Here is a 16,984-nt window from a genome sequence, read left to right as displayed (position 1 = left end):
ATGTTGAAATTACAACCATTGAAAAAAATGATACATGAGAGTTATGTGATCTTCCAAAAGGGCAAAAGACAATTGGTATAAAGTGGGTTTACAAGACAAAGCTTAAGGGGAATGGTGAGGTTGACAAACACAAGACACACTTGGTAGCTAAGGGCAACAAGTAGGAGTTTGGTATTGATTATAAAAAAGTCTTTGCTCCAGTTGCAAGGCATGTTACAATCAGATTGGTGATTGCTATGACAACTCAAAAATCATGGGTTATCTTCCAATTGGATATGAAATTAGCATTCCTCCTTGGAGATTTGAAAGAAGAGGTATTTATCGATCAACCTTCTAGTTATGTAAAACTTGGCAATGAACATAAAGTGTATAAGTTAAAGAAAACTCTATATGGATTAAAACAAACTCCACGGGCTTGGTATAATCATATAGAAACTTATTTTTTGAAGGAAGAATTTCAGAAATGTCCTTATGAATATACACTTTTTATAAAAATTGAAGATTGAGGAAAGATGCTGCTTGTTTATTTATATGTAGATGATTTAATCTAAACTGGAAACCCATGATGGCTGAATTTGAGATGTTTGATCTTGGCTTGATGCATTATTTTCTTGGCATAGAAGTGGTGCAGTCTTCTACTGGAATTTTTATTTCTCAAAAGAAGTCTGTGCGAGAAATCTTGGACAGGTTTCAAATCAAGGATTGTAATCCTATAAATACTCCATCTGAGTTTGGTATGAAGCTAAACAAAGATAATAGAAGAAAAAAGGTTGATGACACTCTTTACAAACAAATCCGTTATTTGCAAGGTACTAAGGAGTTTGGGCTATTCTACAAGAATGGAGAAAAGTCAAATCTGTTTGGCTTTATAGATAGTGATTATGTAGGAGATTCAGATGATCGAAAAAGCACATCTGGGTATGTTTTCATGATGGGGACAAGAGCTGTTTCATGGTCATCAAAGAAGTAACTTATTGTCACATTATCATCCACTTAAGTTGAATTTGTTGCTGCAACAGCTTGTACTTGTCAAACTATTTGGCTAAAGAAAATCCTTAAAGAGCTGTATTTTAAGGAGGATGGACTTACTCACATTTATTGTGACAACAGTTCAGCAATAAGGCTTTCAAGAAATCCAGTTTTACATGGTCGTAGCAAACATATAGATGTGAAGTATCATTTCTTGAGGAATCTCACCAATGACGGAGTCATTAATCTTATTTACTGCAGAAGTAAAAACAGATTGCTGATATTCTAACCAAGCCTCTCAAGTTTCATGCATTTCAAAATATCATGAAGCTACTTGGTGTTTGCATTTCAAATGATTCAATTTGAGGGATGGCGCTTCAAAGTTTGACTCTTATTAAACTGAATGTTATGTCAGGAACATCAGTTTAAGGGAATGATTGTTGAGAAAATTATTAATTTCTAAATTAAGACTAGTTGTCCTAGTTTTTAAGAGTGTCAGTTTCAGTTTACTTTGTTAAGTAAGTTTGTTTTGCACGTTAGATCGTGCCTGTTGTGTCTATTTTTAGTTGTTTTCAATTGTGTATTAGTCTATTTATATAGACTGTTTGTTTATCAATACATTATCGAAAAATTTATCCTCTGATTCAACGTCCATTAGTATTTTGTTTTTATCAGCTTTTCATCAAATCCAACTTCATGGGATATCTGTCTTTACCTTGCTCATTCTACCACAATTTATATGTATTGAATTGAGGATCCCATGATTAGGACCTCGAACAAAGAAGAGTGTGAGAGGAGAAGAGAAGAAATGGAAAGACAGAACTTAGCTATAGAAGAAAAGAGGGAAAGAGAAAGAAGAAAGGAGTTTCTTATTGGAGCAATAGTAAAACCGATTTGTCATGATTGAATGGTGAATATGAGGGTTTGTATAGTACAGCTAAACCGATTGAAATAACACAGACGTGTTTGTTCAATTGGTGAAAAGAAACAATGCTTATGGTTGAAAAGGTAAAATTTTTGGAAAAGATGAAGATACCGGAGAGACATGGATGGTACAAATCGAAATCATAATGAAAACCTGAATCTCATTAATTGCTGCCTACTTCATTTTCCTCACATCAATTCACTTTCTTCCATTTGGAGCTACGCCTACAGACCTACACAGACGAGTGCTTTCTTGTTGTATGGGTTAGCCACACAACTGGGGCTTCTACCCCTGAGATTTTCTGAGCCATGTCTCTGCATTGGACAGAACCAGCGCCATACATCTTGGAGTTCCAATCTCCATGTGTGGGGCTTCTACCCCTGAGATTTTCTGAGCCATGTCTCTGCATTGGACAGAACCAGCGCCATTCATCATGGAGTTCCAATCTCCATGTGTCTGCTGGAATGAATGTCAAAGACAATGTAACAAGGTTGACATTGATGAAATCTCTCATATAATGTTACAGAAACTACATTAACCAAAACACAACTATTAAAACCAATCACACCATGAAGCAAATATTCTGCAAGCTTGCCAAAAAGAACTGACTGTCAAACAGATCAATAGTAATATGACAGGGTTAAATGAAATAAAATTTACATTAACATTTCAATACTAAAATGAGATAAAAAGCCGGGGCTCATTTCGCCACTGATTACACATTACACCGGTTGCAAAGCCAACTTAAGTTCTGCTATCAGTTAACCACCTCAATAGTTTACATAAATGACAGATTTACAGGTCTATACCAGCCAGAATTGTTAAACTTGCCAACAGGGATGTACTTCGTGAAATTATAAATGCCATTTTAATACAGGAATTCAATGAATATCGAGTACCCACCAGTAAAAAGTAAAATCTCTCTCTGTGAGTTCTTTCAAACAAGGAACTCTTAAAAGTGGCTAAAAGTATAGAGTTGGTGCAGTTTTATGTTTCTACTTCTGATTTTACACTTAATTCCTATAGAACTCTTTTATGATTGCCAAGCTGTTATCATTTAGCAGTATTCAAGTTTGCTATAACAGCTTCTCCTTCGCTTCCTAAACACTTCCTTCCAACTAACTTCACCTTAAATTTATTGTACAACATCCTCAGTCCATCCTCATCACCCTTAATATCAGCCAAGTCCGTCGCCTGCTTTCTTGAGATCAACCCGTAAAGATAGAGTGGACCTGATTCCAATGTTTTCCCACAAAGCTTAACTCGCAGAAGTGAAACAGAATCCGGTTGGGAAGATTTGGGATCAAACAGAACTGAGAAACTTCCAAATGACAAATCAGATTTCTCAAAAAGATTATGCAAATCTAAATTTTCATCTTTGATGTCTTCCCCTGCTAATGAAAACAAAGACCTCTTTTTTGCCATTCTGGATATATTTGCTGCTTCCCTCAGGCCACTTAGAAAAGCGCCATGCATAGTTGCAGGATACCGTCGATTTGTGGCCTCACCAGCGAAAAAGACCCTACCATCTCCAACGCACCCTGCCAAAGTATCATAGTCATCCCCACTGGACCCTACAGTTACATGAGAGTAGGAACCATAGGTGAACCTGTCTTTTCCCCAGCGGGTGCAAACTACCTGTATTGGTTGAGGAACTTCAATCCCTCTTGGCCCAAAAATACCTCTCAATATTTGCAAAACCCTTTCCACAGACTCCACAGGAGACACCATTTCAAACTTAATAGCTGATTCTCCTGCTACCAAAGCTACCAAAAGAGGACCTCCTGACACAGATGTATAGCTATGAAACAAGAAGAACTCACCTCGCTTACTTGAATCCTCAGTTAAATGGCCAAATGTATCAAGCCCTCCACCCCAGAAATCATAAGGGAATAACATTGCAACCTTATTTAGTGAACCAAAACCTAATCTTTCAATTGCCTCCTGTTTTGCCTTTGGAAGATCAGGGACAAATTTGATGGAACCCCTCTTGAGCACGCCCAGTGGGACTGTACACAAAGCCATATCGCCACGGAAAACCTGTCCTCCTGCTGTAACCATAACCCCATCCGCACCATACTTTATGGTTTCCACTGTTCTCCCATAAAATATGGGAAGATTCTCTGCAAGGGCACGAATAAATCTTCCATTTCCCCCAGGAATGAAACAATGGTCACCGCCCATTTCATATGGATCATCCTGGTCCCAAAATGCCAGCGATACATCTGACAGTAATGAAGCATTAGCATATTCTAAATTTGCTAAATGCCAGTTTAACAGCATTCGTTCTTCTGGGTCCTCAGCAACTCGGTAAACTTGCCTGAAAGTTTCTAATGCAGTCCCTAGCGACATATCCACTGCTTTCACCTCGTCGGACACGGCTTGCCTAAGCTTACAGACCTTGTCTAAGAGCTTATTAAATGAATACTCGACGCGATTATCCATGTCCAGGTCGACTGCTTTCCCACTAGGAAGATAAAGAGGGCATTTATCACGTACCTTGTGGAGAGGAAACCCCAGCTGCCTTGCCAATACGCCCAATGGGTTACCATTGATGCCAGTAAGAACAGACCCACCAAGATCGGCAGCAGAAACAACCCCATCTCCCTCCATCTTACGAGTCAAAACCCGACCGCCGGGGCGCGTCCTGCCCTCCACGATTACAACCTTAAAACCAAGCGAGCGAAGGTGGCGGGCTGCGGAAAGCCCTGCAATACCCGCTCCGACGATTACCACGTTCGCTCGAGTGGGACCGTCCCAATTGACCTCCTTTATTGCCGGCGCGAGGCCAAAATTGATGTACCCGTGGAGGAGCAGAAAATCGTACGCCACGGTGACCAATCGCCGGTGCTCCGAGCGAATAGATTCCATGGCATGGTCCTTGGTCAACCACACTGACACATTCGACCTCCATCTGGCCAGAATATGGTTTCGGACGACGATGTAGTTGGCCTGGTCAGCCCCCCCGATGATAGGAACCACGTTAGCTTCAATCTCTTCCTCCGTGAGGGAATCAACAGGGAACCCGACGGAGATAGAAATAAGGGCTTCGACGTCGAGCTCCTTCGCGAGGCTTCTCCGCCGAGATCTGGTGGGCGAGAGATTATCGTTGACCTGTAGCCGGATGAGCTCGTCCATCAATTTCTCGTCATAAATGTCGGATTTTGGCTGCGGACGGAGGACCCGGAGACCCGTTATCGTGGTTGCTGAGGGAACCATCTCCGGGAACTGCTTTTTCCGGCGGCGGCGTTTTCTGGTCGGAGTCGGAGCATCATCCGTTGTCTGCGGGGAATCTTCTAGGAGGTGGCTTTCGAGCGGGAGAGAAGGGTCTGGGAGGTGGCTTTCCGCAGAGGTAGAAGGATCAGGAAGGAGGTGGGTTTCCGCCACGGCGGCAGTGGAGGTGGAGGGGGTGGCCTCCATGGCAGGAGTGATTTCAAGTTTTGAAAGAGTACCGCTTTTCTGAGCTCGCTGCCATGTGTAATAGACACTGTAGGGTTTATTACGCCTTTCGTCTGCCATTAGAGTAAAATTATTAGTATTTATTTTTAGAAAAATATTTTAAATTTAAAATATTTATGTAACTACCAGGCTTTTGGTAATTTTAACAGTTTTTAGGGGCCATGCGCAACAGGTAAATCATCCAAATGAAACCTGGGTTGGGCCGAAATCGGTTGGACCTTTTAATCTTAATCCCATATCCTAGTTCAGAGCAATATCTACAGCGATGGGTGGGCCAAACCTACCCACTTCTACGCTTGACTCGGTCCAATCCAATAAAGACATGACGCTTTGCGAGTCGACTCGAACCATTGAATTGACTTGGTAGGAGGGAAACTGAGCACGTGAGAGCTGAGAAACTACTGGAGATGCCACACTCGTGTGATTCACACAACCGCTTTTCTGGTGGAGTATATAGTCTTACGGTAAGACCACCCTTAGACTCTCTCTCTTCTCTCGTTGCAGCCTCATCTCGACTCCGAGACTGAAAGGCGCCGAGGGCGTCCTTTCCCGCGACTCCTTGAACAACCGAGCTTCCTACTGCAAAAGGGAGACACACATAGGAAAAGACAAATACCCACGTAAAGGTCTGTCTTCTCCTTCATTAAAACTCGAATGTGTCATTAAACCGAAACTGCAAATTACCTGAAAAATTTTCTGATGTGCTCTTCTTACTCTCCCATACTTGATATTTTTCACATGGTTTATAGGGGTTTTACCACGAGTAGCTTCAAAAAATGGTCTCTTTGTATCATTGTTCTACGTCTTGTTGGAAATTTGGAATGCCTCAGCTCGTTTGAGCTTTTGGTTCCTGTGGTACGAAGATGTGTGCGTAGTTGTTTCTTTTATGCGAGTACCTTGGGATGGAATTTACTCTTATTGCTTTCAGTGTGATAACCATACTCTCAATGGGTGAGAATAGGTTTTGATTGGTGGGAGTTCTCGCAACGGTTTCATTGAACTGTGAACCGGAAAATTGATTTCCATCTAAAATTGTATTTATTGGGAGAACTACATGGTTGCTTAAAACATAAAATAGTGTAAATATCTCTTGCGTTTGTAATTGCAGGATATCAAAAGGCTTCTCATTTCGATTGAAGCTGTCAATTCTATCTTCGTTGGAGTAAAATGCTCTTGATATCATCTTGTAAAATGGAGGATTTTTTTTTTTAATTATTTTAGCTTGTGATTTGTGCTGATGAGCATATTCTATATATATACAAAACGTATCCTGTTTCACTTGACACGCTGTTACATTACTCTTATTTCTACTTCCTTTTTCCACATGAATATATTAGATGGCAATTGTACCTTGTGGAGGTACGTGGGTTGCTCAATGGGGAATTCGGCCTCATGTGATGTTAAGATCTTCATCAGCACGACCTGCAGGATGTTATGAAACAAATAATTTTCTTATTTCCCAACTTGGGTAAGTATTTCTAGAACAACCTAAAGGAACATGACTTGATATCTCCCTTGTAGTTTAATGCCACTAATATTGGTTCCGTTTCATTGTCATTTTTGAATTTGGTACCACTTGTGTTTGAATTTTACGCTGGCAATATCATTAAGAAAGTTAATATATTGGCAAGTACATGATGACTGCCAACTTAATTGGAGAAAGCCATCTGGTAAGGTATAGTTTTTCTTTTAATTTTTATTTTATTATTAGAAATGGTGATTGAGTGGCTTTGATATCCACAGAAACTGTAATACAAAAATGGGAGAGACAAGAATAATGAGGGAACTTATCAGAAACCCCTATTGATATGCCCCAAAAATGTTAAAAATGATTTATTTTTTGTCATTTGGATGAACAAGATGACACAGACACTGTGATTTGAAGGTCCATAGCAGGGCTTCTTACTGCTTGAGAAACTTGCTAAGTTCCCTGTGAAAGCAATTGTGGTGCAATAGAGTGGATTTGATAAGGATGAGTTCAAGGCTTTGATCTTGCATAGGTGGACTAGGTCTTCAGTTTAGGGTAGGGTTCAGTACTAAAGGAGGTACCAGTAAATTCCGTTCTAATAGAAGTCACTCCTAAAAAAACCAAGTTGGTTACAACACAATTTTGAAGGGTTTGGGAGCACGGCATATTTGTTGCATTTGAACAATGCATGCTGCATGGTAAAGTAGCCTTGACAAGTAAAAATGGATTTTAAGGGTTGGATCTTGACAATTCGTGATTGACACTTTTCTCCTGCTTGTACTTGCTAGGTCTTTCCAGGAAGAAAGGGAACTTAGTGTTAGTGCATGAACTACTAGCTCTACCTAATTAAGGGCACAATCTCACTTGCTTATGTAATGAGGCCCTGGAGCTGGATCACATGGTTGTTCATTCTTAATCTGTAACTCTTATTTAATTAACTTGGCATACCTGCATGTCTCAGATAGTTCGTTTCAGAGTAATAGATGAACTGGGCTGCATCTTTTTTCAAAAGACTTACATGAGAAGATTTTCTCAATTTACCAGCACCAAAGCGGTCAGCCATCCATAGGGGCAGAAAAGTGGACTTCTCAGAGTTTTTTGTTGACCCTGTGCTTCCGAGGCCTAGATTATGTTGGGAGTAATCATCAGAGTTCAGCTTTAAGTACTCGTGTTTAGGCAATTTCAGTTTGGGGAAATAGGAAGCTGGCTGTTAGAAAATAAAGCAATACGGTTTAGGTTGTCCATAAAGTCCAGGGTGGTTTGGATTCAAAAAATGTTTCAGGTTGTAAAAAACTGGATATGTCTTGGATTTTTCACATTAGGTAATCTGTGAGGCACCCCCTTGTAATGTATGAGTTATAGATGTATCAAATATTATGTATTAATATCAACATTACAGTGTGACAGATGCTAAGAGGTTTGTAATGTAATGTCACGAAAAATCCAATATGTATTGCTTGATGCATGTTATGTAGTGTTGTTATGCCTATTGCCCTCCGGTGATTAAGTCTCTCCCTACCACCTTAATATTCGTGAGCCACAATTCCTTTTCATGATTCTTTTACTGATCTCCTCCTAGATCCTGAAAATTTGAGCACGGATACTGAGAGACCACAAAGGCTCTCATTTATTTTGGAGTGGAATGAAACCAAGTGAACAGGAACTCAGCTAGAGAAGAAGGCTAACACCCTAAAACTAAGGGGAATGAATTTCCCCTGGCCTTATCAGCAAGCATATATATTGCAGCAGATAACAGCATTTATATTTATTTTTTGAAATGTTGAAATGCAGATAGTAGCATTTACATTTTGCTTGTTTGTAAAGTAAGGAAACCAAAGATGAGAAGTTCTACTTTTTAGTTAATTGGCAGCAACAACTATATTTTCAATCATTCTTATACTACGGCGATTTATATCCATATAGTAAGACATAATTCTATAAAAAAAAACTTGATTCTGGAATATAGCATTTGCCAATAATTCGACCTAACGAAGATCAATGAGGAAGTATCTCTGAGGAACAAATAATGGTAGAAAGAATTTTAATCCCAGATAATGAACTCTTGCTCATGATCCCTGACAAAGTGTTTGTGAATGGGCTGTTCTGATCAAGTTCTCCAGCCTCAGACCAAGGCTAATTGTAGTTTTAGTTATTGTTGCGTATACTTAACTGTTCATCCCAGGTTACAAGTTCAAAATTCTTGGTTCCGTGGTTTCTCTAGGAGTGCTTTTTTTAGTAGTGAATGCTTCTAAGTGCCGTCTACAGTTTCTCTGTTCGCTTTTTCTCTTGCGTTTCTGTGACTATTAAACTACTACTGTGTTTGTTTAAGTTTATAGGTTTAGCTGCTGTATGAATTTCATGGTCATTGTGATAATCGTATCATGATATTGAACATGCAGGAATTCAGGCAAAGAAAAGTTTGTGGCATCGTCATATTCGAGCTTACTTACACAAGATTCCATATGTGCACTATTTAATACTGGATCATCTGTGAACTCTCATCGACACAGGGGATCACGGCTCATTGTCAGAGCTGACAGTGTGAGCACAGACATTCTTATTTTTAACAGTTTTTTTTTCTTTTGAAGGGTAACACCTTTTAATTATTGTCTTTATGCTGATTTTCTAGAAATGATTTTATTGTCATGATATTTCTCTGCTATTCTCAAAATTCGTTTTGTTTTATCACCAACAGGACTACTATTCTGTCCTTGGAGTGTCACAAAATGCTAGTAAATCTGACATAAAAAGTGGTATGTACTAGCTTCTTGCCCCTTCGTGTTGTCACACATTCTGTGCTTTAATTCTTTTGATAGAACTCCTTTCTTTGGTCATATTATTACTCAACTCTTAACTGTCATTTTCAGTTGTTCTGCTTTCTTGTGTTTTCTTTTAAAAAATAAATTTTGTTAGTGGATTTTGGTTTTGATGTTATAGAAAAATATTATAACTTAGTTCAGGTACACCCTGCAGGTCCTTTTTAAAATGAATCATGAAAGGATATTTATCTGTGTCAATAGAGGCTGAAAAAATTTAGACATAATTCAGGTGTCATTTTTATTTTTACTTTTTATAGATTTGAGTCCAATTTGAGTCCTCTAAAAGGCCTCGATTAGGATGAATTTATGGTTGAATTTGTTGGGACCAAGTTGTGACCATAAGAAGATGAATTCAGTATTTTTTAGGATTATGTGAAGCACTTATTACGTTGATTTTTTTTAATATTAAGTCATTCAAAGGAAAAAAAATATTTATTTTTTTATTTTAAGTGAGGAATTGATAATGAGTACTTTCTCTTGTTCCTTTTTATTTTGGATCCAAGGTGTCTTGTGTTCATTTTTTGTTTTTCCCCATGTTAGATCAATCTCTTCTGGCAAATATTGCTGTCAATTTTAAAAGAAGTATAGTTGTCCCTGAGAATTAAAGGTACTGCTGTGATTTTTTTGGAAAAGACTGTTATGCCTTTCAAAGCAAATAAAAAGTTTAAGTTACTTCAGTCTAACTCTCTACCTTCAATTTATATTCATCCTCAACATGGGTGAGACACCCTTATCCCAGATATGCTCATTGTCATCATTGTTTGAGCTTTGTCCTAACTAATTTGGGGTTGGTACTGAAATCTACATTCATTATGTTCCATCACTTCTGTCTGTTGTCGGATTGCGTTTCTACCTCCAATTTGTGGCTGACCCTAACATGGTTGGACAATGTCTTATCTCAAAACCTTCCCAATTACGGTTGTTATCATCTATGTTAGAGCATCATCATAATTATATTGGTTTAGCTACAAGAGTCCTCCTTCATTATCATATCACTATTTTTCAAGATTTTCCTTACCATTGCCATTCATGTATTTTTGACCTTTCTCTGTTTTCTTCTGTCCTCTGAGTCGCATCACCCGGACGGCTCTTAGTGGTGCATGATGATGATAATGATGAACCTATTTAGGGGACCTGTAGTAAGCTTATACACAAACTTAAACCAGAACTTCAACATAGATTGTTTTTGCATATTGATGAAGACTCAATTCAATCCATTCGGTGTCTAACATCTTGTTCCCAGCGATTAGTTGATTAGTGTATTACTTTTATTTTAATGTTATCTGAGACACTAATTGGATTTTTCTTACATTCTTTATGGGCCAATGGAAATTGTGTGCAGTAGTTTAGATGCAGTGTTTATCTGCTATTATTAGCTCTCTCTCTCTCTCTCTCACACACACACACTCTATACTGCTATACATACACACACACACACATTCTACACTACTACACACACACACACACACACACACACACACTCTACACTGCTATTTACCTATATGGGAGATACATTGTCCTGATTACTTACTGATATTTTTCTGTGATCTCCAGCATATCGGAAGCTTGCTAGGAATTACCATCCAGATGTCAACAAGTGAGTTGTATCTTGTTATTTTTATCTGTTACATGCTTTGCCTTTTTTTTGCTGATGATCTTGGATAATGCTTTAGCATGAAAACTTCTCTCTTCTCTGTCCATTTCTTTTTTCTGGTCTCAGTGGCAATGCGTAGTAAGTATTATGGGAGTGTGTTATTATTTTATATTTTTTTGTTTCAACTGGTATGATAGCTCTTTTGCTACCTGCTTGTTTCTTTTTTATGCTTTCTTGTCAATAGTCTCAGTGAATCCGATTTTTTTGAAGGCCTTTTTTGAGGTGTGCTTGAAGTTATGCATCCACAGAAAATAAATTCACAACATTTAGAGAGCATGTTTTCAAGTGACATTTGTTTATATGCTTAATTAAACATGTAAAAACTTGTTCTTTATATAAACCTAATTTAAAGACTTTATGTTTTGGATTGTACATGAACAAATTTTATATTCGAAAAATGGTCTTAATACATATTCAAATTCTTTCAACTTTTGAAATTGTTCTGATTCAGGTTTTTTTTTTTTTTTTGATTTTTTGAAAATTTCAAATTTGGTTTCTCATAAAAAAAATTAGGTTTTGTTGCTATGTCTTATTTTACATACTATATTTAAAAAACAAACATCATTCAAACTTATGCATCCTACATGGAGGCTCTTATCTCAGGGATGAATGTATTTACCTTTCTTTTGATACCTTTGAATGAGGAACTCTTCACTTTATATCCAATAACATGTGTTGGCATGGATCATACTTCTGTTGCTGTTGTTTATTAGATTTTCTATGGGGAGAAAAAGAAACTTCTGCTTACTCTATGCTGATATTAACAACAGAGAGTATCCATAACTTGCCCTTCTCTTTTAGCATTTATCCTGTTAGGCCAAAATGAAGAGCAATTGCCTGCTGGCCTTTTTGATGAAGAGTCATTGTCTATCTATTTCCTTATAATATTTGCATTTTTTCGTTTTGCCTTCAATTTTAACTGTTTCTTACTAAATTTTTTTATACTGGCTCCTCTCGATGTCATCATAATTATTTAACTTTTTGCTCATTGAATCTGCATAATTCTAATATGTCATTTCAGAGAACCTGGAGCGGAGGAAAAATTTAAGGAGATTAGTAATGCATATGAGGTTAGTCCTATGTCATTATTTTCTGTTACAGTAATATGAACCATCATGCTCAGCTAGTATTTCATATTATGTAACCTCTGATCTCTGATAAGAAAAGGTGTTGTTCTGTAGGTCTTGTCAGATGATGAGAAGCGATCGTTATATGATAAGTACGGAGAAGCTGGTCTTAAAGGAGCTGGAATGGGAGGCATGGGGGTGAGTTTCTTCTCCAAGTCAAACCTATTTTTGCTGAAAAGCTGAAACTTAAAAAAAAAAAACTTCGTAAAACTTATTCTTGATTTAACTTAATCAATTCTTAATGTTTAGCTAATAATATGGAGATTTTAATGTAAATTGCAGGATTTCAGCAATCCCTTTGATCTCTTTGAAACCTTCTTTGAAGGAATGGGTGGGATGAGCGGAATGGGTGGTAGAAGGGCTGCAAATCGACCAGTTCGAGGTGATGATGAACGGTACAATCTAGTCTTAAATTTCAAAGAAGCAGTGTTTGGGGCAGAAAAAGAGATAGAAGTAACCAGGCTTGAGAGTTGTGGGACCTGTGGAGGTTCAGGTGCTAAGCCTGGGACTCAGCCAACCAAATGCAACACTTGTGGAGGCCAAGGCGAAGTCATGTCAGCTACTCGCACCCCATTGGGCATCTTCCAACAGGTTATGACCTGCTCCACCTGTGCTGGAACTGGTGAATCATCCACCCCTTGCAAAACATGTGGAGGGGATGGGCGTGTTACAAAAACAAAGAGGATAAGTCTGAAGGTTCCTGCAGGTGTGGACTCACGTAGCCAATTAAGGGTTCGGTCAGAAGGGAATGCAGGTCGAAGAGGAGGTCCGGCAGGGGACCTGTTTGTTGTTATCGATGTCCTGCCAGATTCTGTTTTGAAACGTGATGGGACAAATATTCTCTACACTTGCAAGGTTTCATATGTGGATGCAATCCTAGGGACAACAATCAAGGTTCCGACTGTAGATGGGACTGTGGATCTTAAAATCCCTGCAGGGACACAGCCAGGGACCACATTGGTTATGGCAAAAAAAGGGGTGCCGTCTCTTGATAAGAGATATCCAAGGGGAGACCAGTTGGTGCGTGTCCAGGTCGAGATTCCAAAGAGATTAAGTACGGAAGAACGCAAGCTTATCGAAGAGCTTGCCGGCTTAAGCAAGAACAAGACTGCCAACAGCAGAAGGTAGTGGGCACTGATTTTGGCGTCTATTCTTCCCTGTCCGGTGGGCAACGAGTATTTGTAAAATGCATGAAACGGGAGTCACCTAGGTGGGGTGTTAAATTTTATAGCTCGAAAACTAGATTTGTTAGTGAGCCGAAAGTAAAATATATTTGCCACAATTTTTTTTTTGATTATCCGGATAGCTATTCAGGAAAGAATGTCACAGTTATTCAAGAAAAAAGAAAAGGAATGGATGAGTTTTCAGTGATGTGTTTTCTATGTAAGCGTAAGCTTGATGATGTTCCTCTCACTACTTGCCCTGATCTTCGACCTTGTTTCTGGACTGGTTGCCGTACTCTGTATCTTAGCTATGATTTTTCTACTTGGCCAACTTCAGTAATGGGGTTCCTATGCTGTGTTGCCCTTTCAATTCGGATCAATAATCCCGGAAGAAGAAGAAGAGTAGATGACTTACCTGTGGTGGCCATGGTGCCTAAGAGGTGCTAAGAGTGATGATGAGCATATTTTTCAATATTTGAAAGACTTCATAATCCTTATCAACAAGGGTTTTGTTTTTTTGAGAATTGACGTCTTTTAGTTCACTAACTTGTTTATCGATCGATCATGAAGTTTTGAATACTTGTCTCATTCATGATTAGACAAACCACAATAGATCCAAGAAGGGGAATATGAGGAATCAAACATATCGTCCTTTGTTAGAATTACCGGTACTTCTTCCTCATTTTCTTGAAGTATTAGAAGATCCTCTACCTTGAGAGAACATGACAGAGGTTTTTGTTTGATTTTGATCTCGAGTTCTTCATTCTTCTATCTTTGGAACACAATGGATGACAACGCATATATCATCAAATGAAGGTTTAACTTTGGAATCGAGGATTTGAGATTTTGCCACTTCTAGAGATATAGTTTCATATTGGCTAAGCAAATTGCTTCGACTAACTATTTTCATTGTTTTTCTTGAATAACCACATCATGAGTATAGCTGAGCCAACTTTCACTCTTGTAAGTAACCTCTGAATTTGACACAAAATTCATTGAAATTGCCTTCTTATTTTGTAGTGTAGATGGTTTGAAAAATATCAAAAAGTCTTTAAAAATTATCAATACTTGAATATATCTTAGCACATGTATCCCAAATAATTTTGGTCGTAACAAGATGTACAACATTATTGACCACACTTTCTTTCATGCTATTAATTAGCCAATTTATATATTTTTTGAGCCACCTTTTATACTCGATCATCTTCCTCATCTAGTGTTGGAGTAGATTTGATAAGGTGATCAACAAGGTCTTTTCAAATAAGAAATCTTTTGACTAAGCGGGCTCAAGAAAGGTAGTTTGTAACCCCTTTGAGAGGGATTGTAGTTATTTTTCCTTCAGAAGATACAAGAAATTCGAAAAAGAAACACCTTAATCATAGAAGGAGTTCCAATCATTACGAAGAGATAAGTTTCTAAAAAAATGGCAACCATCCACATTTCGATGGACCTTTCAGGTTAAAAAAAAAGATTTCTTAATTGAGAAAAAGTGGTTGAAACAAAAAGGTAGCATTTTTCATCAAGAAATCCATGCATGTAGCACAAGGTGAAGCAAGACGAGTCCCTTTTTTCCCTTTCAGAAGAATTGAGTTTTGGAAAAAGAACTTGTTAATCATCTCTTATAAAAAAATTAATCTAACCAAGGTCATTAAGGAGAAAGAGAATTTATCTTTAGGAGAAAGACTTGGACCATACTTGATTATCCATGAGTTTCTTCTTCAACGAGATCTTTCTTCACCAAAGGAGCAATTTTGAGCATTCTTCAAATAAGGTCCTAGATCATTTACTCTAATACCTTGTTGATTTCTAGGGTTTCTTCACATAATTATTAGAGTCTAAAAGAAGAGAGAAGAGGGAAACTGAGAGGAAGAGAAGAGAAAAGAGAGAGAGAGAGAGCTCGTGGGGGTGAAGAAGGAGAATACATGGAACAAAAAATGAGGAGAAAAGAGAGACTATCAAGGAGATAAATTGAGCCAAGTGGTTTGAGACTTGATGCTCCTAACCCATATCTTGAAACTATATTTATAGTTGTGAGAAAGTGTTTACAATGACTACAATGTCCTTAGGGCTACATCCTTCAAAAGATAAAAGATATACGAGGACAAACTCCAACACGTATCATTACAACTTCATGCCATCTTTATGTAAATTCTTTTATTTACATATTATGCCACCTTACACGTAGGTATCAGTCTAACTTTGTTGTCAGAATTATAGTATAAGTCCTATATGAACAACATTTTAATTTATTCTTTTTGAGGCTTTTTTGATGTATAATATTATTTGTCTAATATATATAATGAATTAACTTTGAGGTGCAAACACCTTTTGGATTGGATTAACAACCTAAATTTAGATTGTAAACCATTATAAAAAATGGTGTATTCTTTGTGTATTTTGCTTGAACTTTAATTTTATATAGATGTTTCCTCTTCCAACCATATTTGGTAGCAATAGATATAACAATTGGAACAAATGTACTTGTGTCATTTGGAAATTGGCCTTGGTTTTTTAGCCGCTCATTCCTACTATCATGGTTATCTTTCTCCACCTTTTTCCCTTAGATGACAATGGAGGGTGGGGGATCCCTCCGCCATCTTAGACTAAATGGGCGAAAGTCAAAACCTCACCCCTCTCTCTTTCCCTAATGATTAAATTTCGAGCAAACTCTTCGCGTAAAACCTTAATTGGTACTAACATGGGCTTAGAGGGTTACTAAAAGAATGATAATCAAATCATGTGTTTCTTAATCAGTAAATCCTGGTTTCTAATCCAAGTAGAGGACAAGAGGTTAATTCTCCAATTAGATACTATAGAGATCCGATGCCATCAAGAGGTTCTTGTTTGGCTTCTTTTTATTCAGGCCACTAAACCACGACAGTACAGGTCACTGAACCTGAACGTGCAGTCATGACCCTCCACGTGCTAACCCCAGCTTTCTGAGTCCCCATTGGTTAGGAGCACGTCAAATCAAAAACTAGATAAACACTCTTCAAGTATACATAACCACAAAAAGCTCCTCCTAGGATAACAAAAATTAAATAAAAAGAAATAAGTCTACGTCTTCTATGTTTTTATGGGTTTGTGGAGCCAATCAGAGCCTCATACTTAAACCCCCACTCGAATCTCTGTAGAGAGAGAGAGAGACAAGATGTGCGGGAGCAGGCTTTATGGGTGGTGGTGAGGAGCTGGCGGAGGTGGTGGAGGCGACGGGGCCCACGGCCGTCCAGGATGTAAAAAAGCTTTTTGGCAGATGAAATCCAGCTCATGGGTGACAATAAGTGACGAGACCCCACGTGGAGGCTTTGCCAGTTCACGGGCTTTTTCTCAGTCTCTTATAACCTAGCTGTCTCCTCCTCGTTTTTCCAATTTGGAGCTTCCGGTTTTCTTTAGTGTCTCC

The 16,984-nt window shown here is 38.2% G+C and overlaps 3 protein-coding genes across 4 annotated transcripts; 2 read left to right on the top strand and 1 right to left on the bottom strand.

Moving 5' to 3' along the window:
• The first annotated feature begins 565 nt into the window (after nt 1–565).
• On the top strand, nt 566–970 carry LOC137937175 (uncharacterized mitochondrial protein AtMg00810-like). Its single transcript, XM_068782272.1, has one exon. The coding sequence runs from the start codon at nt 566–568 to the stop codon at nt 968–970; it is 405 nt and encodes a 134-aa protein (XP_068638373.1).
• Nucleotides 971–2,540: 1,570 nt separating this feature from the next.
• LOC137936406 (lysine-specific histone demethylase 1 homolog 1-like) lies at nt 2,541–5,349 on the bottom strand. The gene has a single exon (XM_068781053.1). It carries the CDS (start codon nt 5,312–5,314, stop codon nt 2,948–2,950), a length of 2,367 nt encoding a protein of 788 aa, XP_068637154.1. The 5' UTR covers nt 5,315–5,349; the 3' UTR covers nt 2,541–2,947.
• Nucleotides 5,350–5,861: 512 nt separating this feature from the next.
• On the top strand, nt 5,862–13,792 carry LOC137936509 (chaperone protein dnaJ A7A, chloroplastic-like). 2 transcript variants are annotated; one of them, XM_068781230.1, is made up of 8 exons: nt 5,862–5,979; nt 6,691–6,821; nt 9,221–9,362; nt 9,517–9,574; nt 11,195–11,237; nt 12,316–12,364; nt 12,476–12,559; nt 12,704–13,792. In XM_068781230.1, the coding sequence occupies exons 2-8, from the start codon at nt 6,691–6,693 to the stop codon at nt 13,547–13,549; spliced, it is 1,353 nt and encodes a 450-aa protein (XP_068637331.1). In that variant the 5' UTR covers nt 5,862–5,979; the 3' UTR covers nt 13,550–13,792. The 2 variants fall into 2 exon arrangements, with proteins under 2 accessions (XP_068637331.1, XP_068637332.1); XM_068781231.1 differs by lacking the exon at nt 5,862–5,979 and adding an exon at nt 6,510–6,539.
• Nucleotides 13,793–16,984: the final 3,192 nt, after the last annotated feature.

The sequence above is a fragment of the Aristolochia californica genome, unplaced genomic scaffold (assembly GCF_029961685.1).
Source record: "Aristolochia californica isolate CCGP_79_NKW_82.1479 unplaced genomic scaffold, dmAriCali1.0.hap1 SCAF_7, whole genome shotgun sequence".
NCBI lineage: Eukaryota > Viridiplantae > Streptophyta > Magnoliopsida > Piperales > Aristolochiaceae > Aristolochia > Aristolochia californica.
This window is presented reverse-complemented; position numbering and strand designations above follow the sequence as displayed.